At 52.5% G+C, this 23,851-nt stretch overlaps 1 protein-coding gene across 2 annotated transcripts in view; it reads right to left on the bottom strand.

The window, feature by feature from the left end:
- ABCC8 (ATP binding cassette subfamily C member 8) overlaps nt 1–23,489 on the bottom strand; it is a 78,234-nt gene extending 54,745 nt beyond the window's left edge. Inside the window, exons 1-3 of one of the 2 annotated variants that reach the window (XM_044271161.1) lie at nt 23,244–23,489; nt 6,412–6,553; nt 1,294–1,415 (exon numbers count right to left, since the gene is read on the bottom strand). In XM_044271161.1, coding sequence (XP_044127096.1) covers nt 1,294–1,415; nt 6,412–6,553; nt 23,244–23,442 — 463 coding nt within the window. In that variant the 5' untranslated portion in view covers nt 23,443–23,489. The remainder of the gene's footprint in view (nt 1–1,293; nt 1,416–6,411; nt 6,554–23,243) is intronic. The other variant, XM_044271162.1, reaches the window with a different exon arrangement.
- Between the last annotated feature and the right edge of the window lie 362 nt (nt 23,490–23,851).

The raw sequence follows: 23,851 nt of genomic DNA, 5'->3' as shown, positions 1-23,851 counted from the left end.
CAGACCTGTATTATCTGCTGTACAGTACACTGCCTCTCCATACTACACAGACCTGTATTATCTGCTGTACAGTGCACTGCCTCTCCATACTACACAGACATGTATTATCTGCTGTACAGTACACTGCCTCTCCATACCACACAGACATGTATTATCTGCTGTACAGTACACTGCCTCTCCATATCACACAGACCTGTATTATCTGCTGTACAGTACACTGCCTCTCCATACTACACAGACCTGTATTATCTGCTGTACAGTACACTGCCTCTTCATACCACACAGACCTGTATTATCTGCTGTACAGTACACTGCCTCTCCATACTACACAGACCTGTATTATCTGCTGTACAGTACACTGCCTCTCCATACTACACACACCTGTATTATCTGCTGTACAGTACACTGCCTCTCCATAATGCACAGACCTGTATTATCTGCTGTATAGTACACTGCCACTCCATACTACACAGACCTGTATTATCTGCTGTACAGTACACTGCCTCTCCATACTGCACACACCTGTATTATCAAAGGGAACGAGCGCAGTAACAGGATAGACTGTCAGTTCTGTGCCAACGTCAATCAGGTGCTGCGAGTGCAGTCTTTGGGCTGGGACCATTAACAAGCAATTACTAGAAGGTTAAGGTCGCGGGGACGGTGCTTTCTTACGGTTCATTCGATGGATTTCCTCTCTACACTGAATAATTCATGTGTCCTGTGGAGATTGGATTCCTGCCAGTCCCAGTGACACTGGACACGTTCCTGACTTCGTGAGAACGTGCTATTACAGGGCGCTGTGTGTTCACCCCGCGGGGTCGGGGGTGGTTTGGGGCTTCATTATCTCCTGTCATTTCCTGTTCTCTATAACAGCTCTGCACAACCGTGTGGCAGCCGAGCTGAGTTTGTGGTATCACCGGGCGGTTCACATCCACATTTACAACTTTATTAACCCTTCACTTATTGTGACCCAAAATAAAGCCAGACAAAACCGGTCCGAACACCTGAGAACGCTCCCACAATATACAACTCTGTGGGATGACGCGGGTCGCCGAGCTCTCCGGGGGGACATTGAGATGATAAAACAATAGATGAACATTATAGGGGAGGAGAATTTATATGGGAATCAATACGTATATGACAGGGAGCAGGTGACACGGCACAATTATAAGAGAACACGTGTGGAGCACCCCCATCTGCTCGCTGTCCACTGGAGGCGCTGTATTTACAGCTGTTATTAGTCACATGACCCTGCTGTTCACCAATGATTGGTCCGCATGGTTCCCGCCTTACCAATCAGCAGCTTTGGGAAATTGGACGTCTCAATGTTATGATAATAGATTATGGAAGTGATACCGGCCAGGAACGCCATGACAGCTGGCATGTAGAGGTGCAGATGTCGCGACCGGGAGAACCTGCAAATACAAATGACAGCAATGAGGAGGAGGAAGTGGATGAGGAGGAGCAGAAGGATAAGGAGGAGGAGCAAGAGGAAGCAGATGGGGAGCGAGAGAATGCGGATGGGGAGCATGTGGATGAGGAGGATGCGGAGCAGGAGGAAGCGGATGGGGAGCGAGAGAATGCGGATGGGGAGCATGTGGATGAGGAGGATGCGGAGCAGGAGGAAGCGGATGGGGAGCGAGAGAATGCGGATGGGGAGCATGTGAATGAGGAGGATGCGGATGGGGAGCAGGATGGGGAGCAAGAAAATGCGGATGGGGAGCATGTGGATGAGGAGGATGTGGATGGGGAGCGAGAGAATGTGGATAGGGAGCATGTGGATGAGGAGGATGCGGATGGGGAGCAAGAGAATGCGGATGGGGAGCAAGAGAATGCGGATGGGGAGCAAGAGAATGCGGATGGGGAGCAAGAGGATACGGATGGGGAGCAAGAGGATACAGATGGGGAGCAAGAGGATACGGATGGGGAGCAAGAGGATACGGATGGGGAGCAAGAGGATACGGATGGGGAGCAAGAGGATACGGATGGGGAGCAAGAGGATACGGATGGGGAGCAAGAGGATACGGATGGGGAGCAAGAGGATACGGATGGGGAGCAAGAGGATGCGGATGGGGAGCAAGAGGATGCGGATGGGGAGCAAGAGGATGCGGATGGGGAGCAAGAGGATGCGGATGGGAAGCAAGAGGATGCGGATGGGGAGCAAGAGGATGCGGATGGGGAGCAAGAGGATGCGGATGGGGAGCAAGAGGATGCGGATGGGGAGCAAGAGGAATGCGGATGGGGAGCAAGAGAATGCGGATGGGGAGCAAGAGAATGAGGATGGGGAGCAAGAGAATGCGGATGGGGAGCAAGAGAATGCGGATGGGGAGCAAGAGAATACGGATGGGGAGCAAGAGAATGCGGATGGGGAGCAAGAGAATGCGGATGGGGAGCAAGAGAATGCGGATGGGGAGCAAGAGAATGCGGATGGGGAGCAAGAGAATGCGGATGGGGAGCAAGAGAATGCGGATGGGGAGCAAGAGGATACGGATGGGGAGCAAGAGGATACGGATGGGGAGCAAGAGGATACGGATGGGGAGCAAGAGGATACGGATGGGGAGCAAGAGGATACGGATGGGGAGCAAGAGGATACGGATGGGGAGCAAGAGGATACGGATGGGGAGCAAGAGAATGCGGATGGGGAGCAAGAGAATGCGGATGGGGAGCAAGAGAATGAGGATGGGGAGCAAGAGAATGCGGATAGGGAGCAAGAGAATGCGGATGGGGAGCAAGAGAATGCGGATGGGGAGCAAGAGAATGCGGATGGGGAGCAAGAGAATGCGGATGGGGAGCAAGAGAATGCGGATGGGGAGCAAGAGAATGCGGATGGGGAGCATGTGGATGAGGAGGATGCGGATGGGGAGCAAGAGAATGCGGATGGGGAGCATGTGGATGGGGAGGAGGGGCAGGAGGATGTGGATGAGGAACAGGAGGATGGCGACGAGAAGCAGGTGGATGGGGAGGAGGAGCAGGAGGATGGGCAGAAGGATGGGGAGGAGGAGCAGGAGGAGGGGGAGGAGGGGCAGAAGGATGGGGAGGAGGGGCAGTAGGATAGGGAGGAGGGGCAGGAGGATGGGGAGGAGGGGCAGGAGGATGGGGAGGAGGAGCAGGAGGATGGGGAGGAGGGGCAGAAGGATGGGGAGGAGGGGCAGAAGGATGGGGAGGAGGGGCAGTAGGATAGGGAGGAGGGGCAGGAGGATGGGGAGGAGGGGCAGGAGGATGGGGAGGATGGGGATGAGGAGAGGGACAGGAACGAGGAGGTGATTATGATGCTGATGACTATAACAATGATGGTGGTGACAATGAGAAGGATGATGGTGGTCATGAGGACGATGGTAGTGGTCAGGGGGATGAAGATGGTAATAATGAAGATGCAAAAGAGATGTTAATAATGAGGAGGATGCTAAGAGCTTCTTTTCTGGGACTCTCACTAATTGCTGGACATGTTGTGATTTATTGCATTTTCCTGCTCCCGTTACCCCGGAGCTCGGCTTCTGCCATGTTATGTGTGAGTCGCTAGCGCAGAACATTTGACCTTCAAGTCCTCCCTGTACCTGGCAGTGTTCCCTTCCCCCATCCCTATACGGCCTGCTCCCCGATGTGTGTGCCCCTACCTCATCCATGTACCGCCTGCACCCCAATGTGTGTGCCCCTCTCCCATCCCTATACCGCCTGCTTCCCAATGTGTGTGCCCCCCCAACATTCCCTATACCGCCTGCTTCCCGTTTTGTGTGTCTCTCCCCCATCCCTATATCGCCTGCACCCCAATGTGTGCCCCTCCCCATCCCTATAGCGCCCGCTTTCCGATGTGTGCCCCTTGCTCATCCCTATACCGCCTGCACCCCAATGTGTGTGCCCCTCCCCCATCCCTATAGCGCCCGCTTTCCGATGTGTGCCCCTTGCTCATCCCTATACCGCCTGCTCCCAGATATGCGTGTGCCCCTCCCTCATCCCTATACCGCCTGCTCCCAGATATGTGTGTGCCCCTCCCTCATCCCTATACCGCCTGCTCCCTGATGTGTGCCCCTCCCTCATCCCTATACCGCCTGCTCCCTGATGTGTGCCCCCCTCATCCCTATACCGCCTGCTCCCTGATGTGTGCCCCTCCCTCATCCCTATACCGCCTGCTCCCTGATGTGTGTGCCCTCCCTCATCCGTATACCGCCTGCTCCCCGATGTGTGTGTCCCTCCCTCATCTCTATACCGCCTGCTCCCCGATGTGTGCCCCTCCCTCATCCCTATACCGCCTGCTCCCCGATGTGTGTGCCCCTCCCTCATCCGTATACCGCCTGCTCCCCGATGTGTGTGTCCCTCCCTCATCCCTATACCGCCTGCTCCCCAATCTGTGCCCCTCCCTCATCCCCATACTGCCCGCACCCCAATGTGTGTGCCCCTCCCCATTCCTATACTGCTTGCTTCCAGATGTGTGCCCCTCGCTCATCCCTATACCACCTGCTTCCCAAAGTGTGCCCCTCCCCCATCCCTATAGCACCTGCTTCCTGATGTGTGCCCCTCCCCCATCCAGCCTGCTTTCCAATGTCTGTGCCCCTCCCTCATCCCTATACTGCCTGCACCCCAATGTGTGTGCCCCTCTCTCATCCCTATACCGTTTGCTTCCCGATGTGTGCCCCTCCCCCATCCCTATAGCGCCTGCGTTTCGATGTGTGCTCCTCCCTCATCCCTATACCGCCTGCTCCCCTATCTGTGTGCCCCTCCCCCATCCCACCTGCTTTCCAATGTCTGTGCCCCTCCCTCATCCGTATACCGCCTGCTCCCCTGTGTGTGCCCGTCCCCCATCCCTGTATCGCCTGCTTTCCGATGTGTGCCTCTCCCTCATCCATATACCACCTGCTCCCCGATGTGCGTGCCTCTCCCTCATCCGTATACCGCCTGCTCCCCGATGTGTGTGTCCCTCCCTCATCCCTATACCGCCTGCTCCCCGATGTGTGTGCCCCTCCCTCATCTCTATACCGCCTGCTCCCCGATGTGTGCCCCCCTCATCCCTATACCGCCTGCTCCCCGATGTGTGCCCCCCTCATCCCTATAGCGCCTGTTCCCCGATGTGTGCCCCCCTCATCCCTATACCGCCTGCTCCCCGATGTGTGCCCCCCTCATCCCTATACCGCCTGCTCCTCGATGTGTGCCCCCCCTCATCCCTATACCGCCTGCTCCCCGATGTGTGCCCCCCCTCATCCCTATACCGCCTGCTCCCCGATGTGTGTGCCCCTCCCTCATCCCTATACCGCCTGCTCCCCGATGTGTGCCCCTCCCTCATCCCTATACCGCCTGCTCCCCGATGTGTGCCCCTCCCTCATCCCTATACCGCCTGCTCCCCAATGTGTGTGCCCCTCCCTCATCTCTATACCGCCTGCTCACCTGTGTGTGCCCCTCCCTCATCCCTATACCGCCTGCTCCCCGATGTGTGTGCCCCTCGCTCATTCCTATACCGCCTGCTCCCCTATGTGTGTGCCCCTCCCTCATCTCTATACCGCCTGCTCCCCGATGTGTGCCCCCCTCATCCCTATACCGCCTGCTCCCCGATGTGTGCCCCTCCCTCATTGCTATACCGCCTGCTCCCCGATGTGTGCTCCTCCCTCATTGCTATACCGCCTGCTCCCCGATGTGTGCTCCTCCCTCATTCCTATACCGCCTGCTCCCCAATGTGTGTGCCCCTCCCTCATCTCTATACCGCCTGCTCCCCTGTGTGTGCCCCTCCCTCATCCCTATACCGCCTGCTCCCCGATGTGTGTGCCCCTCGCTCATTCCTATACCGCCTGCTCCCCGATGTGTGTGCCCCTCCCTCATCCCTATACCGCCTGCTCCCCGATGTGTGCCCCTCCCTCATCCCTATACCACCTGCTCCCCGATGTGTGTGCCCCTCGCTCATTCCTATACCGCCTGCTCCCCGATGTGTGCCCCTCCCTCATCCCTATACCACCTGCTCCCCGATGTGTGTGCCCCTCGCTCATTCCTATACAGCCTGCTCCCCGATGTGTGTGCCCCTCCCTCATCCCTATACCGCCTGCTCCCCGATGTGTGCCCCTCCCTCATTCCTATACCACCTGCTCCCCGATGTGTGTGCCCCTCCCTCATCCCTATACCGCCTGCTCCCCGATGTGTGCCCCTCCCTCATTCCTATACCACCTGCTCCCCGATGTGTGCCCCTCCCTCATTCCTATACCACCTGCTCCCCGATGTGTGCCCCTCCCTCATTCCTTTACCACCTCCTCCCCGATGTGTGTGCCCCTCCCTTATTCCTATACCACCTGCTCCCCGATGTAGGCAGGGAAATATCACCATCATCTAGAGGTTGCCTGTAGCAGGTTCCTGCATGGGACTGGCACAGCGCATGCACTTTCCTTACGCGTGTCTCATGGAGCAGCAGGTTCTGCAGCGGATACAAGGACCTACCCATCGGACACGACGCCCTCAGCGATCTCACAGACCAACACAAAGAGAAGGATGAAGGTCAGGATCCAGCGCAAGTTGTGGCCTGGGAAATGCAGCCACGTGCTGTGATGAATGTGGACCTTCGAGCTCTGACTGCCCCACCCTGCAAGAGAGAAGTGAGAAGCGCTACTATGCACACCCCCGAGGCAAGCGCTACTGTGCACCCCCCCCCCGAGGCAAGCGCTACTGTGCACAGCCCCGAGTGAGTGTATATGTGTACATATATATACATACACACACACACACTGAGAGAAGTGGTAGTGGGCAGCACGGTGGCTCAGAGGTTAGGACTGGTGCCTTGCAGCGCTGGGGTCCTCCGCTAATGTCTGTACAACGCTATGTAAGTGTGTATAATAAATATAATAAAGTGGTACTGTGCAGTCTATATACACTGAGAGAAGTGGTACTGTGCAGTGTGTGTGTGTGTGTATGTATGTATATATATATATATATATACACACATACATATACACACACACTCACACTGAGAGAAGTGGTACAACTTTGAAGATGTTTTTATTTATTTATTGTGAAGCAAACAACAAATAGGACAAAATAACAGAAAAAGTCAATGTGCAGAACTATTCACCCCCCTACAGTCAGTACTCTGTAGAGCCCCTTTTGCGGACATCACAGCTCCGAGTCGCTGTGGATAAGTCTCTAGGAGCAGTCGCCACATCTGTGTCACGGCTGAGGATGGGGGAAATCCTCAGCCGTGTGTTGTTAGAGGATGTCCGGTTGCTGCTTGGCCAGGACCACAGCATTAGGGAGCAGGTCACTTCCTATTGCGTCCCTAACGCTGACCCTGTCTCCTGTCAGTATGAGCCGACCTTGATGGTAGGAGGGCTCATACGCTGGAACCTAATAGTCCCTACAAGCCCTCAAGTCTGCCCTGACCTAGGAAACAGAGTAGGACAACCCACTCCTCCAAGACAGGGAGGAGCAGGAGTCCCAATGGCCAAGCAGTAGGGAAAAGGGGAACACGAATGCAAACCAATGTATATGGCAGGTGCTGCACTAGTTCCAGCCACCTGCCACAGCCCTGCTGACTGGATCCGTGTGCAGGAAATCTGAAGTCCACAAATAGCAAACTGAAGTCAGCACAAACTCATCCACACACCGGAACCCAGATACATGGCAGCACAGAAATATACAAGAAAGCATAAACCGAACATCACACAGACAAAGACAAACTGAACATAAACTTATGACCACAGTGGTGGCTCTCACAGGCAGCTAGGAAACACAGGAGGCTGCTCCAGCTAGCAAGGCTGAAGCAACCTCCTGAGCCATGCCAAAGGCCCAGGCTATATAGGCCCAAGTGGCCACACCCACCGGTCAACCACACCCAGTGACATCACACACACTGGGAAGGGAGTTAACCCTTCCAGCACAACAGAAGGGAAAACACACATAAAGGGGAAGTGCACACAATACAAAAATACAGTGCACACAACACACACACCTCACATAAAAGACGTCAGGAGAGACCGCATGCCAGGGCAGCAAGCTGCCTAGCGACGCTCAGGCTGCTCTGCTGCTAAATACAACGCTAGTTGCCCGCGGCAACCACAAGTGAGGCCACACACCAGCGGCCCTCACCCATGGTTGAACACCCATACAAAACCTCAGGCAACCGCATGCGGTCAAGGAGTCACGGTCATGGGCATGGCCGTGACAATCTGACCACTGGGATTGTTGCCCGTTCCTCCTTGCAGAGCTGCTCCGGCTCCTTCAGGTCGGATGTTTGCGCTTGTGAACAGCGATCTTTACGTCTGACCACAGATCTTCTGTTGGACTGAGATCTGGGCTGTGACTCGGCCGTTCCAACACATTTCCATGTTTCCCCTTAAACCAGTCAGGTGTTGCTTTATCCGTGTGTTTGGGGTCATTGTCCTGCTGGAAGGTGACCCTCCGTCCTGGCCTCAGATCACGCACAGAGTGGGGCAGGTTCTGCTGAAGGATATCCCTGTATTTAGCACCATCCATCTTTCCCTCAGCGGTGACCAGTTTCCCAGTCCCATCCCCCCCCCCCCAGTATGATGCTGCCACCACCATGTCTCACTGTGGGGATAGTGTTCTTTGGGGGATGTGATGTGTTGGGTTTGCGCCAGACATAGCGTTCTCATTGATGTCCGATAAGTTCAGTTTTCGTCTCCTCAGACCAGAGCTCCTTCCTCCATACAGTTTGCGAGTCTCCCACAGGCCTTTTCACTCACAACGCGCCTTATTGTCTTTAGCTGACAGTAATGGCTTCTTCTGGCCGCTCTGCCATAAAGCCCAACTCTATGGAGCGTACGGCTTATTGTCGTCCTCTGTACAGATCCTCCAGTCTCTGCTGTGGAACTCTGCAGCTCCTCCAGGGTTACCCTAGGTCTCTGTGCTGCCTCTCGGATTAATGCCCTCTTTGCCGGTCCGTGAGTTTTGGTGGCGGCCGTCTCTTGGCAGGTTTGCTGTGGTGCCATGTTCTTTCCATTTGGTTATGATAGATTTGATGATGCTCCTGGGGATCATCACAGATTTTGATTTTTTATACCCTAACCCTGACTTGTACTTCTCAATAACATTGTCCCTTACTTGTTTGGAGAGCTCCTCGGTCTTCATGGCAGTGTTTGGTTAGTGATGCCTCTTGCTGAGGTGTTGCAGCCTCTGGTGTGTGTATATGTAATGACAGATCATGTGACACTTAGATTGCACACAGGTGACATGTCACTAATTATGTGACTTCTGAAGGTAATTGGTTGCACCAGAGCTTTCTATGGGCTTCCTAACAAAGGGGGTGAATACATACGCACAGGACAATATTCTGTTTTCTATTTCTAAACAATAGTTTTATTTATATATTTTTCTCCTCATTTCACTTCACCGACTTAGACCATTGTGTTCTGCTCCATCACATTCAGATTAACAAAACATTGAACTTAAAGGGAACCTGTCATGTGGATATTTGATTATAATCTAACTAATTATATACAATCATTAACTACTAAAAAGTACCTTAGATGTATTCACTTACTGGTGTGACAGATGGTTGCCTCATAATATACACACAAAGATGCCGCATGCTAATGAGCTGATTCGAGTCCAGCGTGATGTCATTGAGTCCAGCGTATATTTAATTCAGAGCTATAGCCACTCCCCTGCCCACCTGCTGCTGATTCCTATGGAAACAAACTGTCATTCAGCAGCAGGTGGGCGGGGAGAGTCAGGAGCTCATGAATATTCATGACTCATCATTATCAGCTGGAGCTTTTCAATACAAGATGTTGGCAGATTGACTGGGTCAATTAAAGAAAGTGACCCAGCATTTTGCTAAGAGAATCAGTCACTTATTTATGTTGCCCTTAGTTAGGACACCATAAAACTGGTGACAGGTTCCCTTTAAGGCTGTAATGAAACAAAATACGAAAACAATCAAGGGGTGAATACTTTTGCAAGGCACTGTATATATATATATATATATATATATATATATATATATATATATATATATATATATATATACACACACATACATACATACATACATACACACACACACACACATATATATATATATATATATATATATATATATATATATATATACATACACACACACACACACACACACACACACACACATACACAGTGGTACTGTGCAGTATATATATAGTGGTGAGGTGTACAGTAAAATCCCTGGCTTCAGCAAACATAGCTGCTGGAGCTATTTGTTTTGTTGGAGTACAAGGGCTGGATTTTATTTTGACTGGGAAAGTAGGTTTGATAGTGGGGCCTTCCCAGACCACCCCCCATTCCACGGCAGGTTTTCCCCTAGCCTGAGGTCATCGCAGGTGAGGTCTGCTGCAATTAAGGAGGCATAAAACCAACCCTGTGTGTGTCAGTCAGGGAGAAGAGAGGACTTGTAAGCAGAGGTCTAGTGAGGCTCTGGGTGGTCTCAGCCAGGAGGGCTGAGGGGCCACGAGGCTACTACTTCTTCCTCGTATGTACTTGTGTTTGATGTCCGGATCTGCTAAGGCTTGGAGCCTGAGACCCCGAGTATAACCTGTACTTAGAGGTGAGTCAGGGAACATTACTGTGTATTAGTTAGAGCCCAGACGGGCAGGTGTTTATTTGATGTTTGTGTTTGTACAGGTGCTGAAGTGCCACAATAAAGCACCAGTTTGGACATTAAATTTGGCTGTCTGCGAAGAAGTCTGTGACTGCAACCCCCTGAGAGAGAGAGAGGGCGATCTCTTACAATTGGTAGAGGATGCGGGCAGTGTCCATGCTAAAAGGACACAACATTGTTGCTAGGGGTAACGAAAAGGCAAAGTGGCTACGGTGTTGGAGTGAACGGGACAGAAGTGAATCTGTTGTTGTTGCAGATCTGGATAATTTTTTTCTGTGTTGCAAGGCAATCTTGCAGTGATTTAAAGGGCCAGAAGCCCCAGTAAAGAGACTGATCTGTGGAGGAAAAAATAAAAATAATTTTTTGGGGGGTTCACGAGTTGCTACAGGACTGTATTACCATGGGTCTCATGGAGAAATATGTCAGACAGTTGTGGCGGAGAAAACAACAGGAAGAGATGGCCACGGTGCTTGGTTACCCCCAAAGTGAATTAATGCGGTTTGTTGCAGAGCAGGAGGCTTTGGAGGCACAACTGCAGTTGGCCCTGAAGAGGGGGTCTTCGACGCTGAGGGGACACTTTGTGAAGGTCCAGGGTGTCGGTGATGTGTGTGACTCACAGTGCGGAAAAAAAACGGGATTCAAGGCCAAGGCGTTTCCTATGGCAACCACTGCATGGAGGAGTCTGCAGGTGATCGTGGCGCCAGGAACCAAGGGCCGGAGGTTCCTAAGATCCAGGAGAAGGATGATGTTCCTGGAGCACCCTCATCTTCCTGTGACGTCAATGGGTAAGAGTGTTCCGGTTATTGCTCGTGTAGCAGACAGAGTGAGCAAGACTGTAGAGGTTGGGCGTGGACTAAAGACTGAGTCCCACGGGCAGTCTGGTCCCAGCGAGGTCTTCCCACTGTGGAGACGGGGATGCTCCAGTGCTGGAGGTGCCGTGAGTGGGGACACATTGCTGCCCATTGCCCTCTTACCTTAGAAGCCCTGAACTGTGGTGTGAGCCGGCAGTAGTCGCTATGTGTCGAGCTGGTAGGTGTTAAGACACCGGGACTATGGACCTCTATGAAAATGTGTGACATTGTGGTGGATGGCCGTCCAGTCCAAGCAGTGTTGGACGCGCGGAGCCAGGGCAGCCTGGTACATGCCAGCTTGGTAGCCGGGGACTATATGCTGGACAAAATGTTAAGTGTGCTGGACATTCATGGGGATAGCAAGGACTATCCTGTGGCCCTCACAGAGTGCGAGACTCCAGTGGGAACTGGGACTTGGAACTTGGAGTTGAAATTACGCTCATGCATGGTGTAGTGTTGGGCCGTGATTTGTGGGGATATGGAGACACTTCTGCAGCAAGTGATAAAACTTCTGCAGAACTTGGGCCTATCCCTTTAAATGAAGGCGTGAAGGAGATGACCATTGGAAACAATGGTGCAGATAAGGTGCAAAGTGAATTGTCAGTTACAAGAGGTAACTTTGGGATGGCTAAAATCAGGGATCCTATGCTAACCGTGTAAGAGGAAGCCGGATAGCGAAACCTGAGGTTGACAGAACTGTTGTAAAATCTGAAGTGGCTGTGGTTACTGAGAAAAGGCGAAGTTATGTGAAATATGTAATTGTGATGATAATGACAAGGAGGCATAAAACCAACCCTCTGTGTGTCAGTCTGGGAGAAGAGAGGACTTGTAAGCAAAGGCCTTGTGAGGCTCTGGGTGGTCTCAGCCAGGAGGGCTGAGGGGCCACAAGGCTACGTGTAGCCAGATCTCTTCCCCGTATGGACTTGTGTTTGATGTCCGGATCTGCTAAGGCTTGGAGCCTGAGATACTGTGTATAACCTGTACTTAGAGGTGAGTCAGGGAACATTACTGTGTATTAGTTAGAACCCAGACGGGCAGCTCCGGACGCAGCCATACACGACTACACCAGGGTAAAGGACATTCTGCTCGCCCGGTATGCTGTGACTCCAGAAACCTATCGGGAAAAGTTTTGGGTACTAAGGAAAGGGAACCGTGACTCTTACACTGAATGGGCATTTAGGATGTACTGGGCAGCCCAAAGTTGGATACAAGGCTGTTAAGCCACTATGCTAGAGGAGGCAATGCAACTCCTTTTACTAGAGCAGTTCTTTGAGCACTCCCCCACAGACACTAGAGACTGGGTAAGGGATCGGAAGCCGACCACAGTAGAAGAAGCGGTAAGGTTGGCGGACGAACACCATGAGGGGAGAAAAGGGATATCGAGTGGAGGTCGGAATATTGCTAAAACCTTCCCTCCAACGCCAGTGGCTGGGCCCGCTCCGAGGCCTAACCCTTTCACACCAGCACCCTTTCCCAACAACAACCGACGTGCACCAAATGTGTGCCATCAGTGCAACCAGCCAGGGCATTACAAAATGCATTGCCCACAGCGGAGCAGAGGGAACTGGGAGCAATCAGCACCACCACCAACGAGGGCAGCCGCACAGTACTACCACCATGAGACCCCAGAAACACTGACCACCAGCGATGAACCGAGGGATGTAGTGCACGAGCTCAACCCAGCACAAGCAGAAGGTGACAATCGGGAGCACCACAGGCAGTGGGTTACCGTAGACAGGAAGAATGCCCAAGCCCTAAGAGACTCAGGTGCCACTCTCACCCTGGTGCAACCCCACACAGTACCCGCCAGGGCCCGCACGAATAGGACTGTGGTGGTTCGAGTAGCAGGAAGTGCCATCCATAAGCTACCCACCGCTTGGGTACACCTCAACTGGGGCACAGGCGGTAAACAGCTGGACGTAAGGATTATGTCCGGCCTACCAGCTGAAGTTTTGTTGGGGAACGATTTGGGATGTTTTACCTCGCAGCTGACCCACCCTGAACAAGTCGGAGTATACCTCGTGACTACCAGGGCTCAAGCCCATCGAGAGGAACCAACACACTCCGAGGAACCACCGGTAGGAAACTCTAACCCATCATTGTCACCTGACCCTATCCCATTCTGGGGCACCCCACAGGGTTTGGGGCAAGCCTAACAGACTGACCCCACGTTAGCGGGTTACAGGAAAGCCGTAGGATCCCCTAGAGAGGGTTTTTCGCTTGGAGAAGGGGCTATTATACAGAGTCACCGGGGGAGTGGGGCAGCCCAAAACATAAAGAAACAGATAATGGTACCCCGCAACTCCTTAAGCTCAGCCACTATATCCCGTTAGCAGGACAACTGAACGATTTAACGGCACGCTTAAGCAAATGCACACGGCGTTCACAGAGTCCTGCAGACACTGGGAACGGTTTCGCCCTCATCTCCTGTTTGCCTACCAAGAAGTGCCCCAGGCGTATACCGGGTTCTCCCCATTCGAACTCCTAGACAAGAGAAAAGTTTGGGGACCCCTGGACCTCATACGGGAGAACTGGGAGGGCTATACAGGAGAGGAAGGAATCCCTATCGTACCCTACGTACTGGAGTTCAGAGACCGGTTACAGGCCCTGACCGACTCAGTACGAGAAAATCTACAAGCGGTTCAGAAACAGTGGTACAATAAGGGGGCACGAGATAGGATACTCGAGGTAGGGCAAAAGGTATTGGCCCTTAGACCCTCCAAAAAGGACAAGCTATAGGCGGCTTGGCAAGGGCTCTTTAAGGTGGTGGAGCGGATTAGCGACACCACCTACATCGTATCAAAATATTCAGCTGAAAGGATCACACGGGCCTTTCATGTGAACATGTTAAAACGGTATTTTGAACATCACGAGGATGTGACGGCTATCTGCGCCCCGTCAACTGAAGATTACAATATCGCCCAGGCAAACAAAATGGTAATGCTGATAGCCTCTCACGCCAAACAGAACTGGAGTTATAACTATCGCGCCCGGACATCCCCAACCAACCCGACAGGGTCTAGGCATGTATGCCGACCAATGAAACTAAGGGGGAGTAATGTGAGGCCATGTTAGGTTTTATTAGTTCGGTGGAGGAATCCACCGACCACCGCCCCCCCCCCCATTATTCTACAAAGGGAAGAGTGTGTAGCTTCTGCCTGAGTGATTACGTTGTCCCATTGTGTGGATTAGGCCTCATGCACACGACCGTTGGGTGCATCCGTGGCCGTTGTGCCGTTTTTTTTTCGCGGACCCATTGACTTTCAATGGGTCCGTGGAAAAATTGGAAGATGCACCGTTTTGGAGCCGAGACTGTGATCCGCGTTTCCTGTCCGTCAAAAAAATAGGACCTGTCCTATTTTTTTGACGGACAACGGTTCACGGACCCATTCAAGTCAATGGGTCCGTGAAAGAACACGGATGCACACAAGATTGGCATCCGTGTCCGTGATCCGTGGCCGTAGGTTACTTTCATACAGACGGATCCGAAGATCCGTCTGCATAAAAGCTTTTTTTTTTTAGAGGTGAGTTTTCACTTTGTGAAAACTCAGATCCGACAGTATATTCTAACACAGAGGCGTTCCCATGGTGATGGGGACGCTTCAGGTTAGAATATACTGAAAAACTGTGTACATGACTGCCCCCTGCTGCCTGGCAGGTGCTGCCAGGCAGCAGGGGGCAGACCGCCCCCCCCCCTGTTTTTAACTCATTGGTGGCCAGTGCGGCTGCCCCCCCCTCCCTCCCCTGTAGTTAACTCATTGGTGTCCAGTGGGCCCCCCCTCCCTCCGCTGTAGATAATTCGTTGGTGGCCAGTGGGCCCCCCCTCCCTCCGCTGTAGATAACTCGTTGGTGGCCAGTGGGCCCACCCCTCCCTCCCCTGTAGTTAACTCATTGGTGTCCAGTAGGCCCCCCCTCCCTCCGCTGTAGATAACTCGGTGGCCAGTGGGCCCTCTCCCCTCCCTCCCCCTCCTAATTAAAATCGCCCCCCCTATCATTGGTGGCAGTGGAGAGTACCGATCGGAGTCCCAGTGTAATCGCTGGGGCTCCGATCGGTAACCATGGCAACCGGGACGCTACTGCAGTCCCGGTTGCCATGGTTGCTTAGCAATTTGTAGAAGCTTCATACTTACCTGCGAGCTGCGATGTCTGTGACCGGCCGGGAGCTCCTCCTACTGGTAAGTGACAGATCATTAGACAATGCGCCGCACAGACCTGTCACCTACTGGAGGAGCTCCCGGCCGTTCACAGACATCGCTGCTCGCAGGTAAGTATGAAGCTTCTACAAATTGCTAAGCAACCATGGCAACCGGGACTGCAGTAGCGTCCCGGTTGCCATGGTTACCGATCGGAGCCCCAGCGATAACACTGGGACTCCGATCGGTACTCTCCACTGCCACCAATGATAGAGGGGGCGAATTTAATTAGAAGGGGGAGGGAGGGGAGAGGGCCCACTGGCCACCGAGTTATCTACAGCGGAGGGAGGGGGGGCCCACTGGACACCAATGAGTTAACTACAGGGGAGGGAGGGGGGGCCCACTGGACACCAATGAGTTAACTACAGGGGAGGGAGGGGGGGCCCACTGGACACCAATGAGTTAACTACAGGGGAGGGAGGGGGGGCCCACTGGACACCAATGAGTTAACTACAGGGGAGGGAGGGGGGCGGCCGCACTGGCCACCAATGAGTTAACTACAGGGGAGGGAGGGGGGGGTGGCCGCACTGGCCACCAATGAGTTAAAAACAGGGGGGGGGGGGGGTTTGCCCCCTGCTGCCTGGCAGCACCTGCCAGGCAGCAGGGGGCAGTCATGTACACAGTTTTTCAGTATATTCTAACCTGAAGCGTCCCCATCACCATGGGAACGCCTCTATGTTAGAATATACTGTCGGATCTGAGTTTCACGATGTAGCTCATATCCGACAGTATATTCTAACATAGAGGCGTTCCCATGGTGATGGGGACGCTTCAAGTTAAAATATACCATCGGATTGGAGAAAACTCCGATCCGATGGTATAAAAGAACTCCAGACTTTACATTGAAAGTCAATGGGGACGGATCCGTTTGAAATTGCACCATATTGTGTCAACGTCAAACGGATCCGTCCCCATTGACTTGCATTGTAATTCAGGACGGATCCGTTTGGCTCTGCACGGCCAGGCGGACACCAAAACGACTTTTTTTTCATGTCCGTGGATCCTCCAAAAATCAAGGAAGACCCACGGACGAAAAAACGGTCACGGATCACGGACCCCGTTTTTGCGGACCGTGAAAAAAAACTGTCGTGTGCATGAGGCCTTAATTGCATCACAGGTGGGTGTTGTCTGCCTGTAATTGCATGTGATTGGTGTATGTAATAAACGGTCTCAGTCTTCCACAAGGTCCCCATGGGAGTGTCCCTTACTGGAAGACCTGCATAAAAGGCTGACCTGTAGCCCCATTAAAGTGTCCTGTTCTACCCTTCATGAAGTCTGGGCTCATGTTTGGGTAACTATCTACTGGCTGGGGGAGGAACTACTTGGAAGCTGCAATTGTCCAGAACCGTTCCTATCCACACCCGAACTGCAACTATAATCCCTGAGGATCAGCAGTTTGTGAGGAATAGGCGAACAAGGTACTACAACTACCAGCATTCGTAACAAACATCATTACTCCAGTCATGGTGCCTCTGCAGGAACACAGGCCTAATGTCATCTTCATGGAGGACAATGCTCCAGCTCATCAAGGTCACATCATTAGGGAACGGCTGCTGGAGACTGGGGGACCTCACATGGAGCGGCCTGCACTTTCTCCAGACCTGAATCCCATTGAAAACCTATGGGATCAGCTGAGTCGCCGTGTAGAGGTTCGTAACTCTGTGCCCCAGAACCTCAAAGACCTGAGGGCCGCCCTTCAAGAAGAGTGGGATGCCATGCCTCAGGAGACAATAGGGCGACTTGTGAACAGCAGGAGACGTCGTTGTCAGGCTGGAATTGATGCTCAAGGCCACAAGACAACTTCCTGAGACGCTGACGTTTTGTGGCGGTGTACCCAGCACTGGGGTCGGCTTTTGTTTAAATAAATTGTTTGAGACGAGGAAATCTCCATCGCTGCTTCTACTTAATGCCCGACTTTCAGGATATAACATCACTGGAGCCGGAATGTCTTATGTTTTCCATATATTTTACTTGAAAGCCACAAATATCCAGACATTTTTGTCAGTAGTGTATACCCATAGGTCAGTGTGCACGGGGCTGCATCTATCTATAGGTCAGTGTGCACGGGGCTGTATATCTATAGGTCAGTGTGCACGGGGCTGCATCTATCTATAGGTCAGTGTGCACGGGGCTGCATCTATCTATAGGTCAGTGTGCACGGGGCTGTATATCTATAGGTCAGTGTGCACGGGGCTGCATATCTATAGGTCAGTGTGCACGGGGCTGCATATCTATAGGTCAGTGTGCACGGGGCTGCATATCTATAGGTCAGTGTGCACGGGGCTGCATATCTATAGGTCAGTGTGCACGGGGCTGCATATCTATAGGTCAGTGTGCACGGGGCTGTATATCTATAGGTCAGTGTGCACGGGGCTGTATATCTATAGGTCAGTGTGCACGGGGCTGTATATCTATAGGTCAGTGTGCACGGGGCTGTATATCTATAGGTCAGTGTGCACGGGGCTGTATATCTATAGGTCAGTGTGCACGGGGCTGTATATCTATAGGTCAGTGTGCACGGGGCTGTATATCTATAGGTCAGTGTGCACGGGGCTGTATATCTATAGGTCAGTGTGCACGGGGCTGTATATCTATAGGTCAGTGTGCACGGGGCTGTATATCTATAGGTCAGTGTGCACGGGGCTGTATATCTATAGGTCAGTGTGCACGGGGCTGTATATCTATAGGTCAGTGTGCACGGGGCTGTATATCTATAGGTCAGTGTGCACGGGGCTGCATATCTATAGGTCAGTGTGCACGGGGCTGCATATCTATAGGTCAGTGTGCACGGGGCTGCATATCTATAGGTCAGTGTGCACGGGGCTGCATATCTATAGGTCAGTGTGCACGGGGCTGTATATCTATAGGTCAGTGTGCACGGGGCTGTATATCTATAGGTCAGTGTGCACGGGGCTGTATCTATAGGTCAGTGTGAACGGGGCTGTATCCAGGGCTGTGGAGTCGGAGTCGAGGAGTCGGAGTCAATTTTGGGTACCTGGAGTCGGAGTCGGCAAAATATGAACCGACTCCGACTCCTACTAAATTTAAATTGGAATAAAAAAATAAAAAAGCAAGTTTAAACGTCCGAATTCATAAACAGTTATAATTAATGACTTCTCTACTGTAAGAATAAAGGCCAATACATGCAGTGCCTCACGTAACCGCAAAACAAACGCGTTCAGTGATGTGAAGAAGCTTTTCATATGCTTCACTATATGGCACGCAATGCACAATTAGGAGTGGCAATACATATACTTTGCATTGTGTTGTGTTCTGATGTTACAGGGAACACAATGCCCATGGTTATCCTCGCCTCTCACTGATAAGGGATTAAGTAAATGTGTGTTTTGCAGGACTAGAGACACTTGTATAAGTGAAGGGAATGGAGGGTCAATAGTTCAAGACTGAAGCTGTAAACCATGGATGTCAAACTCATGGCCCTCCAGATGTTGCAAAACTACAACTCCTATCATTCCCTGATAGCTGTAGTACGCCCAGGCATGATGGGAGTTGTAGTTTTGCAACAGCTGGAGGGCCACGAGTTTGACATCCCTGCTGTAAACCATTGGAAAAACTGCTGTCATTCAGCTAAGGCTATAAAACGTGTAAACTCAGAATGTTATCTTAAACTTTAAACATGACTATGGGATTCTTCTAGGGAAATCATGTTTTAAAATAAATGTCCCTTCTTGGATCCTCGCACTGCCCTGTCTTCAGCAGAAGATCAGCACACAAAGGAGAAGGCAGCAGCTTCTGCCCAACTACCTCTCTGCTAGAAGAGCTTAGAAGAACTTCTTTCTTTCCTTCAAGGAATGTATAAAATACATTCGCATATTAAATACAGAGGAGTCGGAGTCGGGGAGTCGGAGCATTTATCTACCGACTCCACAGCCCTGGCTGTATCTATAGGTCAGTGTGCACGGGGCTGCATCTATAGGTCAGTGTGCACGGGGCTGTATCTATAGGTCAGTGTGCACGGGGCTGTATCTATAGGTCAGTGTGCACGGGGCTGTATATCTATAGGTCAGTGTGCACGGGGCTGTATCTATAGGTCAGTGTGCACGGGGCTGTATCTATAGGTCAGTGTGCACGGGGCTGTATATCTATAGGTCAGTGTGCACGGGGCTGTATCTATAGGTCAGTGTGCACGGGGCTGTATCTATAGGTCAGTGTGCACGGGGCTGCACCTATAGGTCAGTGTGCACGGGGCTGTATATCTATAGGTCAGTGTGCACTGGGCTGCATCTATAGGTCAGTGTGCACGGGGCTGCATCTATAGGTCAGTGTGCACGGGGCTGTATCTATAGGTCAGTGTGCACGGGGCTGTATCTATAGGTCAGTGTGCACGGGGCTGTATCTATAGGTCAGTGTGCACGGGGCTGTATATCTATAGGTCAGTGTGCACGGGGCTGTATATCTATAGGTCAGTGTGCACGGGGCTGCATCTATAGGTCAGTGTGCACAGGGCTGTATCTATAGGTCAGTGTGCACAGGGCTGTATATCTATAGGTCAGTGTGCACGGGGCTGTATATCTATAGGTCAGTGTGCACGGGGCTGTATATCTATAGGTCAGTGTGCACAGGGCTGTATCTATAGGTCAGTGTGCACAGGGCTGCATATCTATAGGTCAGTGTGCACAGGGCTGTATATCTATAGGTCAGTGTGCACGGGGCTGTATATCTATAGGTCAGTGTGCACGGGGCTGTATATCTATAGGTCAGTGTGCACGGGGCTGCATCTATAGGTCAGTGTGCACGGGGCTGCATCTATAGGTCAGTGTGCACGGGGCTGCATCTATAGGTCAGTGTGCACGGGGCTGCATCTATAGGTCAGTGTGCACGGGGCTGCATATCTATAGGACAGTGTGCACGGGGCTGCATATCTATAGGTCAGTGTGCACGGGGCTGCATATCTATAGGTCAGTGTGCACAGGGCTGTATATCTATAGGTCAGTGTGCACGGGGCTGTATATCTATAGGTCAGTGTGCACAGGGCTGTATATCTATAGGTCAGTGTGCACGGGGCTGTATCTATAGGTCAGTGTGCACGGGGCTGTATCTATAGGTCAGTGTGCACGGGGCTGCATATCTATAGGTCAGTGTGCACGGGGCTGCATATCTATAGGTCAGTGTGCACGGGGCTGCATATCTATAGGTCAGTGTGCACGGGGCTGCATATCTATAGGTCAGTGTGCACGGGGCTGTATATCTATAGGTCAGTGTGCACGGGGCTGTATCTATAGGTCAGTGTGCACAGGGCTGTATATCTATAGGTCAGTGTGCACGGGGCTGTATATCTATAGGTCAGTGTGCACGGGGCTGTATATCTATAGGTCAGTGTGCACGGGGCTGTATCTATAGGTCAGTGTGCACAGGGCTGTATATCTATAGGTCAGTGTGCACAGGGCTGTATATCTATAGGTCAGTGTGCACGGGGCTGCATATCTATAGGTCAGTGTGCACGGGGCTGTATCTATAGGTCAGTGTGCACAGGGCTGTATATCTATAGGTCAGTGTGCACGGGGCTGTATATCTATAGGTCAGTGTGCACGGGGCTGTATATCTATAGGTCAGTGTGCACGGGGCTGTATATCTATAGGTCAGTGTGCACTGGGCTGTATCTATAGGTCAGTGTGCACGGGGCTGTATCTATAGGTCAGTGTGCACGGGGCTGTATCTATCTATAGGTCAGTGTGCACGGGGCTGTATCTATAGGTCAGTGTGCACGGGGCTGTATCTATAGGTCAGTGTGCACGGGGCTGTATCTATAGGTCAGTGTGCACGGGGCTGTATCTATAGGTCAGTGTGCACGGGGCTGTATCTATAGGTCAGTGTGCACGGGGCTGTATATCTATAGGTCAGTGTGCACGGGGCTGTATATCTATAGGTCAGTGTGCACGGGGCTGTATCTATAGGTCAGTGTGCACGGGGCTGTATATCTATAGGTCAGTGTGCACGGGGCTGTATATCTATAGGTCAGTGTGCACGGGGCTGTATATCTATAGGTCAGTGTGCACGGGGCTGTATATCTATAGGTCAGTGTGCACGGGGCTGTATATCTATAGGTCAGTGTGCACTGGGCTGTATCTATAGGTCAGTGTGCACGGGGCTGTATCTATAGGTCAGTGTGCACGGGGCTGTATCTATAGGTCAGTGTGCACGGGGCTGTATATCTATAGGTCAGTGTGCACGGGGCTGTATATCTATAGGTCAGTGTGCACGGGGCTGTATATCTATAGGTCAGTGTGCACGGGGCTGTATCTATAGGTCAGTGTGCACGGGGCTGTATATCTATAGGTCAGTGTGCACGGGGCTGTATAGCTATAGGTCAGTGTGCACGGGGCTGTATCTATAGGTCAGTGTGCACGGGGCTGTATATCTATAGGTCAGTGTGCACGGGGCTGTATATCTATAGGTAGTGCACGGCTGTATCTATAGGTCAGTGTGCACGGGGCTGTATCTATAGGTCAGTGTGCACGGGGCTGTATCTATAGGTCAGTGTGCACGGGGCTGTATCTATAGGTCAGTGTGCACGGGGCTGTATATCTATAGGTCAGTGTGCACGGGGCTGTATATCTATAGGTCAGTGTGCACGGGGCTGTATCTATAGGTCAGTGTGCACGGGGCTGTATCTATAGGTCAGTGTGCACGGGGCTGTATCTATAGGTCAGTGTGCACGGGGCTGTATCTATAGGTCAGTGTGCACGGGGCTGTATCTATAGGTCAGTGTGCACGGGGCTGTATCTATAGGTCAGTGTGCACGGGGCTGTATCTATAGGTCAGTGTGCACGGGGCTGTATCTATAGGTCAGTGTGCACGGGGCTGTATCTATAGGTCAGTGTGCACGGGGCTGTATCTATAGGTCAGTGTGCACTGGGCTGTATCTATAGGTCAGTGTGCACGGGGCTGTATCTATAGGTCAGTGTGCACGGGGCTGTATACCTATAGGTCAGTGTGCACGGGGCTGTATACCTATAGGTCAGTGTGCACGGGGCTGTATCTATAGGTCAGTGTGCACGGGGCTGTATCTATAGGTCAGTGTGCACGGGGCTGTATCTATAGGTCAGTGTGCACGGGGCTGTATCTATAGGTCAGTGTGCACGGGGCTGTATCTATAGGTCAGTGTGCACGGGGCTGTATCTATAGGTCAGTGTGCACGGGGCTGTATCTATCTATAGGTCAGTGTGCACGGGGCTGTATCTATAGGTCAGTGTGCACGGGGCTGTATATCTATAGGTCAGTGTGCACGGGGCTGCATCTATCTATAGGTCAGTGTGCACGGGGCTGTATCTATAGGTCAGTGTGCACGGGGCTGTATATCTATAGGTCAGTGTGCACGGGGCTGTATATCTATAGGTCAGTGTGCACGGGGCTGTATCTATAGGTCAGTGTGCACGGTGCTGTATCTATAGGTCAGTGTGCACGGGGCTGTATCTATAGGTCAGTGTGCACGGGGCTGTATCTATAGGTCAGTGTGCACGGGGCTGTATATCTATAGGTCAGTGTGCACGGGGCTGCATCTATCTATAGGTCAGTGTGCACGGGGCTGTATCTATAGGTCAGTGTGCACGGGGCTGCATCTATCTATAGGTCAGTGTGCACGGGGCTGTATATCTATAGGTCAGAGGCCGCACTCACCGATGAAGAGGATGGGGAAGGTGATGAAGAGCAGGAACACATGGGGCACGACGTTCAGCGCGTCCACGAAGCAGCCGTTGTTCAGGACGCCGCCGTCCACGTTGTAGGCGCTGGAGTCGTTGTCGGTGCCGCAGAAAGCCAGGGTCATGGTGAGCGGCGGCGGCGGTTCTACCGGGCGAGTGGGGACCGTGCGGAGCATCCAGCCGGGGGGAGACCCATCATCTCCTGTATCTGCTGCAGCAGCGCGGCTCCGGGAGGCGACTCATGAGGGCGCCAGAGAGCAGGAGGAGGGCGCGGGAGACCGGCTGCTCGAACCGGGGTCCTCCTACCGAGACCCCTGTAATACCTGGAGTCCTCCTACCGAGACCCCTGTAATACCGGGAGTCCTCCTACCGAGACCCCTGTAATACCGGGAGTCCTCCTACCGAGACCCCTGTGATACCGGGAGTCCTCCTACCGAGACCCCTGTAATACCTGGAGTCCTCCTCCCGAGACCCCTGTGATACCGGGAGTCCTCCTGCCGAGACCCCTGTGATACCGGGAGTCCTCCTGCCGAGACCCCTGTGATACCGGGAGTCCTCCTGCCGAGACCCCTGTGATACCGGGAG

This window comes from Bufo gargarizans, chromosome 10, assembly GCF_014858855.1.
Source record: "Bufo gargarizans isolate SCDJY-AF-19 chromosome 10, ASM1485885v1, whole genome shotgun sequence".
Taxonomy (NCBI): domain Eukaryota; kingdom Metazoa; phylum Chordata; class Amphibia; order Anura; family Bufonidae; genus Bufo; species Bufo gargarizans.
This window is presented reverse-complemented; position numbering and strand designations above follow the sequence as displayed.